Source organism: Meles meles, chromosome 1 (assembly GCF_922984935.1).
Source record: "Meles meles chromosome 1, mMelMel3.1 paternal haplotype, whole genome shotgun sequence".
In the NCBI taxonomy this organism is placed as follows: Eukaryota; Metazoa; Chordata; class Mammalia; order Carnivora; family Mustelidae; genus Meles; species Meles meles.
Window position 1 is genome coordinate 193,269,453 of NC_060066.1, and position 17,184 is coordinate 193,286,636.

At 58.4% G+C, this 17,184-nt stretch overlaps 1 protein-coding gene across 3 annotated transcripts in view; it reads left to right on the top strand.

The window, feature by feature from the left end:
* The first annotated feature begins 5,587 nt into the window (after positions 1-5,587).
* COL16A1 (collagen type XVI alpha 1 chain) overlaps positions 5,588-17,184 on the top strand; it is a 50,323-nt gene continuing 38,726 nt past the window's right edge. For 2 of the 3 annotated variants that reach the window (XM_046021725.1, XM_046021734.1), the window contains exons 1-16: positions 5,590-6,091; positions 7,639-7,745; positions 9,662-9,736; positions 9,844-9,961; positions 10,839-10,962; positions 11,284-11,550; positions 12,155-12,235; positions 12,393-12,518; positions 13,266-13,319; positions 13,602-13,628; positions 14,205-14,240; positions 15,271-15,297; positions 16,366-16,428; positions 16,699-16,740; positions 16,865-16,909; positions 17,007-17,042. In XM_046021725.1, the coding sequence (XP_045877681.1) occupies positions 7,673-7,745; positions 9,662-9,736; positions 9,844-9,961; positions 10,839-10,962; positions 11,284-11,550; positions 12,155-12,235; positions 12,393-12,518; positions 13,266-13,319; positions 13,602-13,628; positions 14,205-14,240; positions 15,271-15,297; positions 16,366-16,428; positions 16,699-16,740; positions 16,865-16,909; positions 17,007-17,042 (1,194 nt within the window). In that variant the 5' untranslated portion in view covers positions 5,590-6,091; positions 7,639-7,672. Of the gene's footprint in view, positions 6,092-7,638; positions 7,746-9,661; positions 9,737-9,843; positions 9,962-10,838; positions 10,963-11,283; positions 11,551-12,154; positions 12,236-12,392; positions 12,519-13,265; positions 13,320-13,601; positions 13,629-14,204; positions 14,241-15,270; positions 15,298-16,365; positions 16,429-16,698; positions 16,741-16,864; positions 16,910-17,006; positions 17,043-17,184 lie in introns of all 3 variants that reach the window. The other variant, XR_006820672.1, reaches the window with a different exon arrangement.

Genomic DNA, 17,184 nt, shown 5'->3' on the forward strand with positions numbered 1-17,184 from the left:
GACTGTGCTGTGTGGACTCTTTCCCAGACAGAACTCTGCCCTGTGGGTCTGTCCTTGCCAGCTGTGTGACCTTGAGCCGATGACTCACTTCTCTCTGCCTGAATCCCCGCACTTGGAACGGGCATCGCGATTGTGCCCGGGCCTCCTGTGGCTGTTGCGAGACTCAAATGAGTTTCTCCATGTTTGGTGCCAGCCAGTGCTTTAGAAAGGCCCAATAAATCTTAGCTGCTGCTATTAAAGGCAGAGCCAGGATCACCGCTACTGTCTTCTAACGGCCCCCACTCCTGCTCAGAGTATGATGAAGACTTTACAGGCGGTCAGAGAGCGTGGGAATTCCGAGGAGCCGAATTTTCCCCTCGGGGTAGAGCAGAGTTTCTCCACCTTGCCGCTGCTGGCAGGTGGACCCAATAATTCTTTTATTGTGAGGGACTGTCCTGTGCCTCACAGGAGGTGTCCATATCATATCCTGTCATGGGATGTATAGCAGCAGCCCTGGGCGCTACCCCCCGGATGCCAGTAGGCACGCCCCCCAGTTGTGACAGTCAAGAGTGTCCCCAGACATTGCCCAGTGTCCCATGAGGAGCAGAATTGCCCCGGGGGAGAACTACTGAGGGAGAACTGTCAGACGAGGGCCTGCAAGGTGTCCTAGCACACCAGGTGAAGTGGGCTCATGGGTGGGGGGGTCTACAGTTTACCTTATGCCACGCTCGGGAGGCGGGGGCCCAGGATCCCACAGTGGGTAAAGACAGGACTGGAATCCAGGACTCTTGTGCCTGTCACCTCCCCATAGTTCCCTCAGAACAAGTGGGCTGAGCCCAGGGGGGCAATGAAGTCGGGGCTCATGATGCCTACTGTGTTCTCCCTCCTAACATCCCCCCCCCCGCCCCCGTGACCACTTGCCCTGCCGTCACCGTATCTGCAGCAGCGCCTGTCAGAGTCTGCACCTACCTCTCCGGGAGCTCCGGGGTGCCATGAGCTATTGAAATCTGCCCGTCTGGTTGGGCATCTGTAAATGTTGCCGGGGTCAAGACTGTCTGTGTGGAGCTCGCCGTGGCCCTGCAGGGGAGGTGGGCATCGGAGAGGCGGAGTAGAGCGCTGGCCCACCCGCTGGGCCCATAAAGCTGCCACCAGAGGTGAAAGATGGGTCTCCCTGCCACAGGGATGCGGACAGCCGTGGAGACGGGGCAGCGGGGCTGATTTAAGGCAAAGAGGTGGAGGGAGGACAAGAAACAGAGTCAGAGAGTCAGAGGTACAGAGCCAGAAACAGAGACACAGGCAGAGAGAGACAGGAGAGACAGAGGCAGGGTGAAGGGAAGCGGAGAACAGGGCAGCTCGAGAATAAAGAGAGGCAGGAGACAGGGACATGGAGATACAGAAAGGGGGAGAAAAGGACAGAGACCAGAGAGACCCAGAGAGACAGAGTTTCAGAGTTGGAGATGGAGGTCCCCAACCAGGCACACAGGAGAGTTGAAAGCAGAGAGGCAGAGGCGAGAGGGAGCTGCAGGGCGCCCAGCGGCACAGGGAAGAAGGCAGGCTAGAGAATCCTAGAGCAAAAAGGACAGAGACAGTGGGAGACAGCCAGAGTCATAAGGAGATGGGACAGAGACACCCAGAGCATCCAAAGGAAACGGAGCGTGACCTTGGTCCTCCGGTCTCAGCCTCTCCTCCAGGGCCCAGAAGCTGTGCGCCTGTGGGTGTTTCTGCATGCGTGTTCGCTCACTCCTGTGCTGGCGTGTGATAACTCCTGCGGGGCGCGCATCTGTGCCTGAGGGCTGGGACAGTGCCAGCGTGCATTTCCCCACGACCTCACCAGGGGACACCTCCGGGGTGCCAGGCTCAGCTGTGGGCCGGTGAGGACCAGCGGGTAGACACGGCCCCTCGTGGAGGCTCTTGCTTATTAGGAGAGAAAGACAGCACACACACACACACACACACACACACACACACACACAAATACTGCAGCTATGCAGAGATTTAAAACAGATTCATGTGATCGGGAGCCACTTGAGATTCCTCTGGATCTGGTGGTCAGGGAGGGCCACCCGAGAAGGTAACTTTGAGAGGAGACCTATCAAAGAGCCAGTCCAGCAAAGATCGGGGCAAATCCTTCCAGGCAGAGGGAGGGGTTGGTACAAAAGCCTCCAGGGGAACATCCACTTGGCCAATTCAGGACTGGGAATGGAAGCCATTGGGGCCCCAGCTCCTGGAGCGAGGCTGCTGGACAGGAAGGTGGAGGCCAGATCATGATGGGCTCTGAGGAAGGCCAGGGAAATGATCTGGGGTTTTATTCTAGGTGAAATGAGAACTGGAAAATTGAAGCAGGACCGTGAACATAACAGCGACAGATTTGGAAAGGCCTTGCTGGCTGCTGGGTGGGAGTTAGGGGTTGGGGGTCTCCTGCAACAGTCCAGGCAGAAGCGGGTGTGGCTTGGGTGAGAGTGGGGGAGAAGTGGGGGGATGCAGGCTGTGTTTTGGGGGCAGAGTCAACAGGACTGGATGGGGGGCGGGGGAGGAACAAAGGATGACTCCTAGTTTTTTGGCCTGAGCGTCTGAGTGAATTATGGTGGCATTTACCAGAATGAGGAAGACAGGAGGAAGCAGATCTGTGGGGAATAATCAGGAGGTCTGTTTGGGCCATGTGGGATATGCATGCGTGCATGCACACCTGTGTGCCCATATGCCAGGGGCCAGGTATCCACGTGAGCATGTGGGGTTCAGACCACCTCTGCTCAGCTATGCGGGAGCTCTGGGGCCTGTCCTGGGACAAGGTCCTGTCTTGGCTCTTTATTTTCCCCCAGCTTCCTGTGCTGCCTCTGCCAGATGGGGATTCCCCAGTGGCCAGCTGGGACAGTGGGGTGGGCAGCCCTTGGGCCCGGCTGACATCTGGGCATATGACCCTGGGCCCGGGAGGCCTTGGAGCCCCACCCGGCAGCGGCAGTCAGGCTCCAGGGCAGCTGGTGGCGATTAGCAGCGCTGATTACCTCGTGGTGATACCATCTGGGGCCAGGGCACTGAGCCCAGCCCCATAGGAGACCCTGCTCGCTGGTGTGCGGGGCTTTCTGGGGCGGAAGCGTATAAACGTGCGCACGTATGTGCGTGCACAGTCAGTGTGGGAGTCGGGGGGGGCGGTTCTGCGGGAGCCACCTGTGTCTGTGTGCACACGCGTGTATGCACTGTAGTTCTGTAGCTTTCTCTGCTCGCATATAGGAGTAGTTGTCCCTGTGAACACGGGTATGTGTCTATGTATGTTTGTGTAGACATACTCTGTGTGTGCATATCCAAGTACGTGCAGCGCTGTACATGTGCGTCCTGGGAATTAGGCCCCTGTGTTGGAGTATGTCCAGGGATATATTTCTGTGGTTTCATATGTGCTCGCATATGTGTCTCTGTGCATCCGTTTACGCGCAGGACTAGCGTGTGCATGCGTGTGTCTGTGTAAAGATAATTGCCTGCCTGTGCGTGTGAAGTCTACATGCGTGTTGTGAGAGAGTCTATCTGCATGCTCCTTGATGTGTGCGCTCGCGTGTCCGAGGGAGAAAGGCGCAGAGGTACCTTTCTAGACCGTGTCTGCATTGTATCCAGGCCCAGGGAGCACCCAGGCTTGGTGGTTAGTGGGAGTACCCTTGGGATGCTGCAGGGAGCTATCTCTGTTCCCCCTTCTCAGGTCCTTCTTGCTCTGGCTTCTCTGAGTCCAGCCCTCTCCTCTTGCCTTGGAGAGCCGGGCATGAATGGGGGACGGGTAGGAGTTGCCCAGGATGGCACAGTAGTTAAGATTGTGCTGTGAGTGTGGGCTTCCTGGGTGTGGGTACCTGTCCCACCATCTCCTAGCCGTGTGAGCTCGGGCAAGTTGCATCATTCTTGTGCTCCAGGTTTCTCCATCTGTAAAATGGGGATAAGACTAGAATTCTCCCTCCTGGGGTGGGTGTGAAGAGTAAAGGAGTCAGCCTATGTGAAGTTTTTAGCACAGACCCTGGCCTATACGCGCTGCCTACTGGTTCCCAAATGCCCACCTCTGGGACAGCACCTTTGGGTATGCAGAGCCTGTGCCCCCGCCCCCTTCTCAGGCTGGAGTGCCCAGAAAGCCCCAGCTCTCTGCTTCCCGCCTGCTGAGCTCAGCGTTTCCCAGGCTCCACCACTGTCATGGCCACATCTGGGACAGCTTGGCTCCCCGGGGCCGGGACCACAGTGGGGCTCCTCTGTGGTCTTGGTTGGGGTTTCCGCTGACTCAGTGCCTCTGGCTTTTAAGGCGGGAAATCCTGGGCCTCCTCCCCCCTCTCCCGGGTTAGATGGGGCCAGAGAGCTACAGTTCACCCATTTTGCTTCTACAGGAAGCCTCTCTTCACCAGGGCACCCCAGTTGCTCCCCCTTCCCCCATCCATTCCTTCCACTCGTGGGCCTCTTGAACCCAGTTCTCCATAGTTCCTTGGCCTTGGTGCCCAGAAATTTGTTTGCTGCCTTGGACTGGGTACCCTTGGGAGTGTCACCTTGATTATCCCCTGCCTCTGGATAGAACTGGACACCGTACCTGCTCTTTTTTGCTCAGAAGTCCCATCGATGGCGTATCCGGTGGAATCCCAGGAACCCCCGCCCCCGCCCCCCTACCTCCTGCCAGTGTTCATGTTAATAAAGATAATAATAATGAGTATTTATTGAACTCCTTTTTAAAAACATCATTTTTATTACTTGACAATCCTCGTTTCTTACAGCTCTTCTTTTTAGGGCTTTTTATAGCTATCCTTGCATGTTTATTTTTTTAAGCAGACTTGACCCCCAAGGCGGGGCTCAAACTCTTTTTTTTTTTTTTTAAGATTTTATTCATTTATTTGACACAGAGAGAGAGAGAGAGATCATAAAGGGAGAATGAGAGGAAGAAGTCTCCCTCCCCCACTGAGCAGGGAGCCTGATGCAAGGATAGATCCCAGGACCCTGCCCAAGGCAGAGGCTTAACCAACTGGGGGCTCAAACTCTTGATTCCAAGATCAAGAGTCCCATGCTCCACGGATGGAGCCAGCCAGGCGCCCCATAGGGAGGTCCTCTTTTGTGGCAGTCCCTGTATAAAGCCCTTTGGTAGACTTCCACTCATTTCCTGCTCACAACAACCCTGTGAGGTATAGCGATCATTATCCCATCATACAGATGAAAAAGGGAGTCCGAGTTAAATAGTGAGTTCCAAGCCACAAAGCTAGAGCAGAGGACAGGGACTGGAGCCCTTCTAAACTCACGGGGTCAGGAAGAAGGGAACCTGCCGGGCTCCACTTCTCTGGGCACGAGGCTAGAGCAGAACGGGTTAATGCAGCGCCTGCCCCAACTCCAGGACGACCTCTTCTCCCCATGCCCCAGTTTAGTTCAGTTCAGACCAAGGAACAGACTAACTGGGAACATGAGGCTAAGAAACTGGAAAAAGCTGACCAAGGAGGCCTGGGCAGCAGCCACGTCACCGCTGCCACGGAACTGGGGAGGAGGGTCTGCAACCCCCCGCCCGCCCTCTCCAGCCTTCTGGAGCCCCAGCCAGGCGAGGGGAAAGGGGTGGCACCGGGGAGGCCCTTCACACTCCGGCCGGGCCCTTAAAGGGCCGGCCTCTCCCACCCCGGCCGCTGGCTGCAGAGCCCCCTAGCAGGGCAGGCAGCTCCGGGCACGCAGGGGCCCGCCCCGCTCGCTGCAGAGCTCACCTGGCGGGGAAGCGGGCGGGGCGCGCGCGGGCGCGGGGCCAGGCCGCGAGCGGGACCGTGCGTCCCGCCGGCCGCCTCTGCCACCGCCGGAGCCCCTTCCCGGCCCTCCCTCCTGCCTCCCGCTCGGCGGGCGGGTCCAGCTGTGTTCCATTAGCGGCCCTGGCACGTCCCCAGCCCCCTGGAACCGCCCCTCTTCCCCCGCCCGGAGTGGCCGGCGGTCCCCGGCAGACAGGCGCGCGCTCGCTCGCGGGGCAGCATTCAGCCCCCAGAGCTAGCGACCTGGGAAGACGGGTCTTCCCGGCCCGTCGGAAGTGATCGAGGACCTCGCCGAGGGCCTGAGGAACCCAGCCCCCCTGCTTCCGCTGGCTGGCTACCCCCGGGCTACGTGGATTACTTAGTGAGGTGGGGGATCCCCAGCCACGGTAAGTGGGGGGTGGAGTGGGCTGCCTCGGGGCTCTGGGTGGAAGCACTTCTTCTGCCTCCAACTTGCTGTGTGAATCGGGGCAAGTGGCATCCCGCACCTGGACCTCAGTCGCCTTCTCTGTAGGGGTGCTCTGAACTCCATCCCAGTTCTGCTCTCCCTGCCCCCAAATCCGCGCCTTTGTATTAGGATGGGATCACATGTTTGGAAGCTTCTCTCATATCCCTGCAGCCCCGGCTCTGGGGAGTAGAGGCTGGAGGGGATGAGCAGGAAGGGGACAAGCCCACCGATATTCCCTCCTCCACATGTGGTCACAGGCCTCCCCCAGCTGGCAGCTCTTCCACTGGCAGGACGGGGAGGCCAGGATAGGGTTTTGGGTGATGGGATGTGCCCACCCCTAGGAAGGAGGGCGAGTGGGGTGGAGAAACCGTTCTGCCCCAGGAAAAAGGGGATCAGGATTCTCTCTCCAAATATATTGAGGTGAGGGATCCTTCTTGCGCTCACTCCCTATTCAGGACTGAGGGAAGGGAAATAGAATTCCGTAACAGCTGGGGGGAATGAGGTCAGACTTGCATAAGAACTTCCCGACAGGAGAGCCCACTGGAGGGGTAGTCATAGACTGCCTATGGGCACGTGTGTACGTGCAAACTGGTATGTCTGGGTAGATCGGTGAACATGTGTCTCTGGGAGCAATCCTGTATGCAGGTAGGTCTGTATGCACGCGCTAGCACAAACGTGTCCGTGTGGACACGTGCTTGTGTGTCTGTGTGTGTCACGCTGACACATGAATAACTCTGTGTGTGCACGTGCAAGTGCTGTCTGTCTCGGGGAGGCCGGATGATGTATGGGTCTGCTGGCCGCTTGCTGAGCCTGCATTGATTTATCTGGGCCCATCCATCAGGGTTTAATAAAACTAAAAGACGAGCAACCATCAGCGGGGGAGGTTGGCAACAAGGTCCTGAGCCGGGTGACCCGCTTTCCCACCCACCATACCCATTGGCGAAGCTTCCTTGGCCCACACACAACTCTGTGATACCTGCCAGGAGACGCAGCTCCTGACCTTGTGGGTGCCTGGCAGGACTGTCTGGCTGAGCCGGGTTCCACTAGCCAGGTACCAGGCCAGTATATAGAAATACAGAGCTATATAGACTGGTAAGATATTGAAATACTTCTAAGTGTCTTGGTAGTCTCTGTCTCAAGCCCTCTCCCCAGTTCACCTGGCCTTCTAGGACCTTCTAGATCTCTCCTTAATCCAGCAACTACCCACCAGCACCATCCAACACTGCCCGGACCCAGAATGTGCCAGCCAGCGTTCTGCTCTGGCTGATCCGTGTCCGTGCCATACCGGTGGTTAAATATTTTGAATATTACCCTGGCCCAAATCCTAGCCCAGGGCCTGTGGTTGGGCCTCTGAGAGGGAAGGATGCTTGGCTAGCCCTCCTGCCACCCCAGCATGAGGGCCTGGGCCCCACGGGCCGGCTGCTCCTTGCCTCTGGATCACGCCATGTGAGCTCAGGAATCCACCTCCGTGGTCTCTGTGGTTTTCAGGAACTGGGGCTGTGGCCCACCTCTCCGGACCAGGATGCAGGCGCCTTGGGTCCCTGGCTTGTGGCTGCTTAGTCTCTGGGCCGTGTGCAGCTGGGGGGCAGACACAGGTGAGGAGTCATATGAGGCTTGGGGTGCCATCGGCCCGTGATTGGCTTCCTGATGTACAGGTGTGGCCATGTGCCTAGGTCATGTGGGTGTTTACGGAGGAAGGGTCAGAGGGTGGGCTTGGGGTGGCCTGAGGCGTTGGTGCTGCATGAGCCAGAGTCTCTTTGTGCTTCTGTCTGTGTGTTTGTCCATCTCTGAGTCTTTCTGCGGCAAGAGCGGCTCTGTACCTATTCCTGCATCTCTGTGTGTGAGACAACAGCCCTCCTCCCTTCCTCCGACGACCCCCCCACGACCCCACCCCCGGCACGTGAGCCCATCCTGCGCACACGCAGGCCCGGGACGTTCCTGCAGAAGGAAGCTGCATCTTGAAAGAGACCCAGGCCCTTCCACTCCTTTTCATGGTGGAGAATCCATCCTCCAGCCCACGTGCTCCTCCTCCTCCACGGCTGGCCCTGGATCCCGAATAAACGGCCCGCCTCGAGGCCCAGACGCTGGATGGGACAGAGGGTGCAGCTTTCCAGGGCCCAAAGCCAGAGGAAGTTGACCGGGCAACTTGCCCTGCCCTGCTGGGTGCCCTCTGGGTTTCGTAGCTTAGCTGCCCGGCTGAGCAGAAATAGAACTCCTAGGACCCGAAACGAGCTGAGGGAGGCAGAAAAAGTGAGGTGCCGATGTGAGAGGGGTGTGCGGCCAGCACCCATGTGATTGCCCGCAGGTTGTGTGTGTACATGTGTGTTTCTGCATGTATGTGTGTGTGCCTTGCTCTCTCCCTCACCGGGTCCCCTGGGGGATGGGGCAGGGAATTTCAACATCTGTAAGGAATCTGGGCCTGTTGCCAAGGGGTGAGTCACCCATTGCTGCTGCCGATGCTGAAGACAGTGATAGTCCTTCTGGCCAGACCTGGGGGAGGGGGACTTCCGTGGGGTCACTGGGCCCAGGGATCCAGGAGTCTTTCTTCCAGCTAGGCAGCCAGGGAGGAGTCCAATGCCCAGCTCCTTGGAGCTGTATCTGTTGTCCGGTTCCAGCTATCCCACCTGCAGTGATGGGAAGGACTCTTTGAGTCTGGCCTTTTTATCCTCTGGTAGCACCTTTCCTAACATTTTGCTCAGTCATCCCTAAGAGGAGGCAGGCCCATGGCTGCCTTTCTGTCCCTTCAGGGTTCTGGAGACCATAATTAAGCTATTCTTCTCTAGGAGCCTTTACCCAGTTAATGTACCCTATATGGAGCCCCAAGGTGTGGGTGGTTCCCTTGAACTTGTGGTCCCTTCAGGCCCTCGGTCTCTTCTCACTGTTTCGTAAGGTAGTTATCCAGGTGAAAAGTCATGCTGTTGGCTCAGACTTGTGTCTGGTCTGCTTTTCTGCTTTAGATGTAGGAAGTAAACTCCACCCACTGCCGAGAACACGTGTACCGGCTGTACATGGCATCCCCAGGGGCACGGGCATCTGTAACTCACGCATGTGCAGACCTGCTCGTGTGCTCATATATAACACAAACATGCATAATGTGATTTTCTTTACCCCCAGGTGCCCTTGCCCCCTGCTTGGGTGTATATGCAGGAGGAAGCACATGTTTATATCCAGCTCTCTGCTGAGATTTGCTTTTGCTACTTCTCTTGCTGACCTTCCCCCTGACTTGGAATCATGGGGATTTGAGTTCCAGGAGTTCTGGTCCTGCTCTGCTGTGAACTCACTTCGTGGCCTTGAGCCCAGCCTCAGTCTCTGGACCTCAGTCTTCCCATCTGTATACTGGGGGTCCTCCTGGCTCCCAGAGCAGCCAGGGTCAGAAGGCAAGAGGTAAAAGCAGCCCCAAGGCAGGTTCCCCGTTTTTGGGGAACAAAAACTTGCTTCTCTCCAGCTTCCCCAAGAGCCTGGACTCTTCAGCCAGAGTCCACTGAATGGCCCACCGCTGATTCTCTTCCAGGCGAGCAATGCCCTCCTTCACAACAGGAAGGACTCAAGTTGGAGCACAGAAGCCATTTATCGACCAATGTGACCGGTGAGTGCCCATCTCATTCAGCTGTCCCCCTCCCCCATCTTCCTGGAGTGGCTGTTACCCCTCCTCACCTGCCCAGCAGATCTCTTCATCGGGTGTCTCCCCCAAAGGCTTTAATCTCATCCGCCGACTCAACCTCATGAAAACATCTGCCATCAAGAAGATCCGCAACCCCAAGGGGCCCCTCATCCTTCGACTGGGGGCAGCTGCGCTCACCCAGCCAGTACGGTAAAGGCCCCAGTGCGACCACTGGGAATTAACACTCCCTAGCAACTCCGGACGTGGGACCAAAACCCAGGGGTGCCTGTGGGTCATTATAGCCTACCCCCTGCTGGGAGTCTGTCTGGTTCCTGCCCCTGGGGCTTGCAGGGTGGGCCCAGAGGAGATGCGTGGCAGACCTACCTCTGTCCCATCCCTTCCCTACCTCTGACTAGTAGAGGTAGCCATCTATGGGCACTGGGAAGACCCCGGGATGGGGGTGGGAAGCTGGCAAGAGTCATGTGTGTGTGTGTGTGTGTGTGTGTGTGTGAAAGAGAGAGCACATACCCACATGAGCCTGTGGGTGAGGTTCAAACTCCTAGAAGGCCCCTGGGGGTCTGGCCCCTGCTTCCCTCTCTAGCCTCACCTTCCACACTGTTCCTCTTTCTTGCCGGCTGCTCTTGTCATACTCAATGCTTCTTACCTTTTGTTAGTACCTCTTCTCCCAGCCCAGTCCTGGCTGTCCTGGGTTCCAGGGTAGCCCGGATTCTGCGGAAGAACTCAACCACAATTGTCACGAAATAGTGATATTGTCATCCTGGGGATTCTTTGTCTAGGGTCCTACCTCTCCCCCCTGTGGCTCCCACATCAGACTTGAAGGCTCCACAAGGGCAGGAACCTTCTCTGTGTTTCCACCACTGCTACCCCCCAGCAGCTGGACCCACCTGGCACATAGTAGGCACTCAGGCGATGTCAGTAGAGGGAACGGACATGCTCGTGTGTGTGTCGGTTTGGAGGTGTGGGCCTGTGCGTGTGTCATGCAGGTTCGGCTGTCCTGAGGGCCCAGGGTGGGCAGCGGCTGGCCTCTCACCTGAGCCTCAGCGTCCCCTCCCTGCTCTGCCCCCAGACGAGTGTTCCCTCTGGGCCTCCCCGATGAGTTCGCCCTGGTGCTGACGCTCTTGCTGAAGAAACACACCCACCAGAGCACGTGGTATTTATTCCAAGTGACCGATGGAGATGGGTACCCACAGGTAAGCTGGACGCCTCTGCCCTGTCCTCCCCATGGCTCGGGGGGCATCGAGCAGTACCTGTCCAGCCCAACCTCTGTCCCAGCTCGTGAATTCGGGGATCCCTCTGCCCCATCCCCAGCGCCCAGCCTCGAGGCTACCCTGCGCCCAGCAGCTCCTGTCCCCTTCCTTCAGGGTGGATGGTTCTGTGGTCCTACCAGCTTTCCTGTCTTTCTGGGCTTCAGTTCTGCCTCCTGTGAAATGACTTTGAGAGCCCCGCACTTTGCCAGACTGAGCCTGTGGGGCTCTGACTCTCTGCCCTCTTCCTTTCCCAATGCTGCACAGATTTCCCTGGAAGTCAACAGCCCAGAGCGGAGTCTGGAGCTCCGGGCCCGGGGCCAAGATGATGACTTTGTGTCCTGCATCTTCCGGGTGCCCCAGCTCTTTGACCTGCGCTGGCACAAGCTGGTGCTGAGCGTGGCTGAACGTGTGGCCTCCGTGCATGTGGACTGCACCTCAGCCTCCTCGAAGCCTCTGGGGCCCCGGCGACCCATGCGGCCCGTGGGCCACGTCTTTCTGGGCTTGGATGCTGAGCAGGGGAAGCCCGTCTCGGTGAGTGCTAGGCCGGGCGCTGGCCTCTGTTCCCGCCTTCTGGGGGCCGGAATGAGCTCCTGGGAATCTGTATCTGACCAGGTCCTTCCCTTGCTCAGAATCCTCTCATGGTTCCCCATGGCCCTACACATAGTAACCTGGCATTCAAGGCCCTTCATGATCTGGTCCCTAGAAACATCCGTGGTTTATCTCCTTCCTTTACATCTCTCTGTATGGCTTACTCTGGTCAATTCCTCCCTAGTCAACCATCTCACCTGCTACTTTCATGCCTGCTCGCCTTTGCCCGTGCTGTCGTCTCCAGCTGGACAGCTGGAGCACATACCCACCCGCAGGATATCTACCGGTCCTTCAGGGCCTCGCTGAACCCCAACCTCCTCTGGCCCTGTTCCTCTGGGCCAAAGCGAACTTCTCTCCCTCCTCTCCATCTTTCCTGCATGTGCAGCTCTGTTTCACTTTACTCCTGATGCTCTCCCCAAGTGAGACTGGAAACCCTCTGAGGGCAAACCCCGGGGCGGGGCCATCTCGGGCCTCAAGGGCAGCCAGGACGCTGAGCCGTTTGATCAAACGAAGTGGGAAACTGATTTGTGTGTCTTGTCCCCTGCAGTTTGACCTTCAGCAGGCACACATCTACTGTGACCCAGAGCTTGTGCTGGAGGAGGGATGTTGTGAGATTTTACCAGGCGGGGTGAGTGGCCCTGCTCTGGCCCAGCTGGGAAGGTCTGGGCTGCAGTGGGCTGGAGAGGGTGACCGGGACGGGGATGCCCTGAGAGTTTAGGATGAGTGGGGTTGGGGGAGGGTCTGCCTTCTGTACTGACCCCGGCCCTTCCCCCCACTCTGGACAGTGTCCCCCAGAGACCTCCAAGGCTCGCCGGGATACCCAGAGCAATGAGCTCATCGAGATTAATCCACAGACTGAAGGCAAGGTCTACACCCGCTGCTTCTGCCTGGAAGAGCCTCAAAACAGCAAGGTGGGTGGGCGGGACAGGTAGACATGAACGCCGGTAGGTATAAGTGAGGCCGGGGTCCAGCACAGGGCCAGTTGTGCCTGGGGTAGGGAGGGGACTGGAAGCCCCGCCTATCTATGGACCACCCCTATAGGATTCAGGGAGACAGAGGGCCCACTGTATGAAGCTGTTGGCATGGAGAGACGTGCCTCTAGCTCTGGCACTACCCAGCCCTCACTGGTGTCACCCAGGACCCCTCTGGTGATGTCAGGACCAGGCTTGCACCCAAAGGCAGTATCTCTGGGACGGGGGTACCTGGGGTCAGAGCCCAGGCCACACTGCTTCCCTCTGGGCTTGCTTGCTTTCGCGGGCCCAGCCCCAGCCAATGGCAGGCTGGTCTTACGCCCAGCACCATGGCCAGCTGCCCTACCCACTCTCAGGTTCTTTAGGGTGGCAGGGAAGCCCAGTCCCTCCCTTTGCCCCACCCCCAGGCTGGGCAGCCTCCCTGCCCGCTGGGCATTGTGCCAGCCTTTGGCTGCAGGAACACAGGCTCCCATTGATTCATGGTCTTGTTTTCTCCGACATCACGTGGGTAGGGGAGAAGGAGAAGGGCCTGGGGGAGTGCCAGGAGCCTGAGCAGCCTCTCGATGCCTGGCGAGGTGCTAGCTGAGGGGGCACCTGGGGCCATGCCCCCACCTGGGTGCCCCTTTCCAATATGGGTCCCTGCACTACCCCGTCTTCAAGAGTTCCTTCTTCACTCCGTCTGCCCAGGTGGACGCCCAACTGACGGGAAGCATCAGCCAGAAGGCAGAGAGGGGAACAAAGGTAGAGATGGTATGGGAGGGCAGGGGATGGAGTCCGTCGTGCCCTCTCACTACTCTTTGTGCCCTCTGCAGACCCCTGGAATAAGCCACTGTACTCCCACTCACTTCCCCCTGCCCCCACTCCTGGACCGAACTGAGGACACACAGGAGGGATGACTGGGGGTGAGCCAGACAGTACCTGGCAGTGTAGGGCACCCGCTCCCGATGGTTCTTGGGTAGGAGTATTGGACAGGACCTCATAGCCTCTGCTTCCTGCCCATCACCATGCCCTCCCTCTTCCCAGGCCCGGCAGGAGACAGCAGCCGATGAGGTAAGCCTTCCATCTAGACTGGCAAAAAGAGCTTGGTTGAAGGGGTGCCAGCGTGAACCCTTTGGACAGGCTCTGGGGCAGCAGATCTGGGCATGGGGGTTTGGAATAACAATGCAGCTCCCAGCATTCCTCTGGGGCTCAGTGCTGGGCCTGGTCTGCCTGCTGCCTCTCCTTGGGTGGGTGGAGATGGTGGTGGTTGTGGGGGTAGTTAGTCTTGGACAGTCCTGCTGAGTTGGCAGCAGATGGCCACGGGCATCCCGGGAGGAATCCAGGCCTTGGCTCTGGGACCCCAGATCCTGGGCCTTACTCTGCCCCCACACGCTGTGGAACCCAGATCCCACTGCTATTCCTCTCTGGGCTTCAGTTTCCTTGTGTGGGGAATGGCTTGGCTCGGTTTTGCTGGGAGTTGAGGGATGAGGCTTGTTGGGTACGATTGCTATCTTCCTGCCCCCTTGGACTTCACCCAGGACACACATGGTGTTCTGTGTGCTTGGTGTGTGCATGCGGGGGAATGGGGTGGGGAGGGCTGGCCTCGGGCTCTCCGACCTGACCTCGTGGCCCATTCTTCCCTTGCAGTGCCCACCCTGTGTCCATGGTGCCCGGGGAAGCAACGTGAGTGAATAGAGGGTGTGCAGGCTGCGGTGGGCGGGGACTGGGAGTGGGCTAGTTGGCTTCCTGGTTAAGGACAAGCAGGCCTTTGTGTTCTTATCGAATGCCCTCCCTACACATCCCCCAGAGCTGGGCTTGACTCCCACCCCCATCCCCACCAAGGGCAGCATGGAAGGAAGCCTCACGCCTTACGGTCATGGCAATGTATTGGGATCCAGGGTTGGAATGGGGACAGGGTGGTGACTGGTGGGGCCAGAACCTTGGTTGCTGATCCCAGCTTTCCACTCCCCACAAGGACTCGGGGCTGCTGTGCTTGAAGGCCTCCCACATCACTTTGGAGGCCTCCAGAAGGGGAAGGCTGACTCGGGGTGACATAGCCTGGCACTGACCCCGAAACCCATGTTGGCTCAGGCCATCCCCTCCTCTGCCTGTCTAGCTGGCTCTGGCCCAGTCCCCCTCTGGGGGTCCAGAAGGAGAAGGGAGAGAGCTCGGTGTGAGCATGGCTAGTACCCAAATAGTACCCTCTTCCGTGGGCAGCATAAGTCACTACTTTCCCACAGCCTGACATTCTGAATTGACATGCCATGTAAGTCCATAAAGGGCACAACCCCCCGTGGCCCTCAGCTCCAAGCCCCTTGAACTTGGGGGACACAGGAAGTACCCCCTCTGCTGCCTGGCCCTCTTTCCATCTAGTCCCCCACCAAATCTGGTGAGGCTGATGGTCCCCAGATATGCGGGAGTTACCATGGCAACTGAGCAGCCCTGTAAGCCTAACAACCAGGGGGCGGAGCTAGCTAAAACCAGGCGGTTTAGAGAAAGGAGGTTAGACCCCCGCTGCAAGTCCGACAGCCTTAGGATATGAACTCAGCCTGCTGGGTGGCCTTGGAGACAGTGCTGTTGGTCCGCTGGGGGTCTTGGATTCAGGCTGTTGGTCTTGCCACAATGCTGGGTGGCCCTGGCTTAGTTGCTTGCCTTCTCTGCGCCCCCGGTTTTCTCTCCATCTCTGAGATATAATGCTCTCTTTGCCTCCTAGGTCACAGTCGGTCCCTCTGGACCCAAGGTGAGTCAAGATGGAGAACAGGACCCTTTTGCCCTCTTTGGCAGTCCCAGCCTGTCCCACAGCATGTTGTCCCATGGTTGTGTGTTTCTATCTGGGCTACCCAGCCTTGTATGTGTGGGGGGTGGTTGGGGGGGGTGTGTGTTGGAGGGAGTTGTGGGTCCTGTGTGTGTAAGGAAGGGCGTTAAGGGCGCTTCTTTGCTGAGTCCTACTGTGCCTTCCAGTACGGGCCTCAAGTTCCTTCCCGCCCGCCCCCAAGCACTCTGGAGGGCGGCTACTACCATTTTACCTCGAAACACCCCAGACCCCACTGTGCCCCCCATGTGGGACTGGGGGTGTCAGAGGGATTGTGTGTGGGGGGTTCTGACTGTGTGCCTCCTGGCTTACATGTTCACATACGTGTGGCCCCCTGCAGTGGGGGCGCTGAGCCCTTGTCCTGGTGGGCCCGACAGGACCACTGGGCCCGTGCGTGACGGGGCGGGCAGCGCGCGTGTCAGTGGGGGACTGTGCGCTCGTCCTTGCCCGAGGGAACGTAATTCAGCCCCTGGGGCTGCCTTCAGGTCCCGTTTCTTCCTCTCCCCAGCCCCCTGAGGTCAGGGCTGACGGAAGCCCATTTTATTGAGGAAGAGACTAAGTCTCAGAGAGGTGACAAGAGTCTCCCTGAGTCACGCACGTGCTAGTCCGGGCAGGTCAGGATTTGAACTCAGGCAGTCTAGCACTCACCATCGTGGGGCCTGTCATCCCACATGTGTGCATCCGTGCACACGTGTGCCTGTGCCCCTGGCTGAGCTGCGTGCGGGCTCGCGTGCTTCCGCAGGGGTGTGGGGAAAGTACCCTTTTTTTGTGAGACTATAGATTTGCTAAATATAGCCTCTTGGGGTGGGAGGGCCATGTGGAGGAAGGCATATGGAATCCATATGTCACGTTGTGTGCATGGTTGGGGATTGGGGCAGGCTGTGCTCATTTACACACCCGTGCGTAGGGGATGGGTAGAGAAGACAGCCTGAGGAGACCTTCCTTGGGTCTCCCATGTGCTCCCCCTGTCCCAGCTCCCCGCTTTGATCTCCACAGGGAGGGAAAGGTGAGCGAGGCCTGCCTGGCCCATCAGGCCCCAAGGGAGAGAAGGGAGCCCGGGTAAGTGCCCCAACTATGCCCACTGCAGGACCCTGCCGGGCTGTGCCCCGGGGGAGGGGGGCTGGCATGTGAACCATCCCATCCGCTCAGCCAAAGCCCTGCAGCCTGGCCCACGTGGGGGAGGATGGGTAGTGTCTTTCTAGGAGTTAGTATATGGGAGCCTCTATTTTTTAGGGGGTACCTAGAAGATGCCCAGTGGGACTGTGGGACTCTTAAGCCTATCCCTCTCAAAACAGGGTCCTACCCTGATCCCTCTTTCCTTCCCCTTAGGGCAGTGACTGTGTCCGAATCTCCCCGGATGCCCCGCTTCAGGTAAGACCTGGAGGCAAGGCCTCCTTCAAGGTCATATGGGGTCAGCCCCCAGGGAAGGGGCTGTGCCCTTGGCAGCCAATGAGGTGACCCTGGGACCTTCTCAATACCTTCTCTCCCTGCTCAGTGTGCAGAAGGCCCGAAGGGAGAGAAGGGGGAGTCAGGAGCGTTGGTGAGTGTGCGACTGGGCTGGGGGCAGGCCAGTGGGGCCCTGGCCCAGCCTCTCCTTCCTTCCCTAACCCCTTCTTTTGTGTCCCCCGTTATCCCAGGGACCCTCAGGACTTCCAGGCTCTACAGGCCAGAAGGTAATGGGCCTGGATTTGGAGGGCCGGGTGTCCGGGAGGTCTGTGGTCCCTTCAGACTTGAGGAAGGAGATGTCTGAAGTCTTCTTGGAGGATGGAGAGCACCATCCCCACCGAAGACTCTGTGTCCCTCCCAGTCACCCTG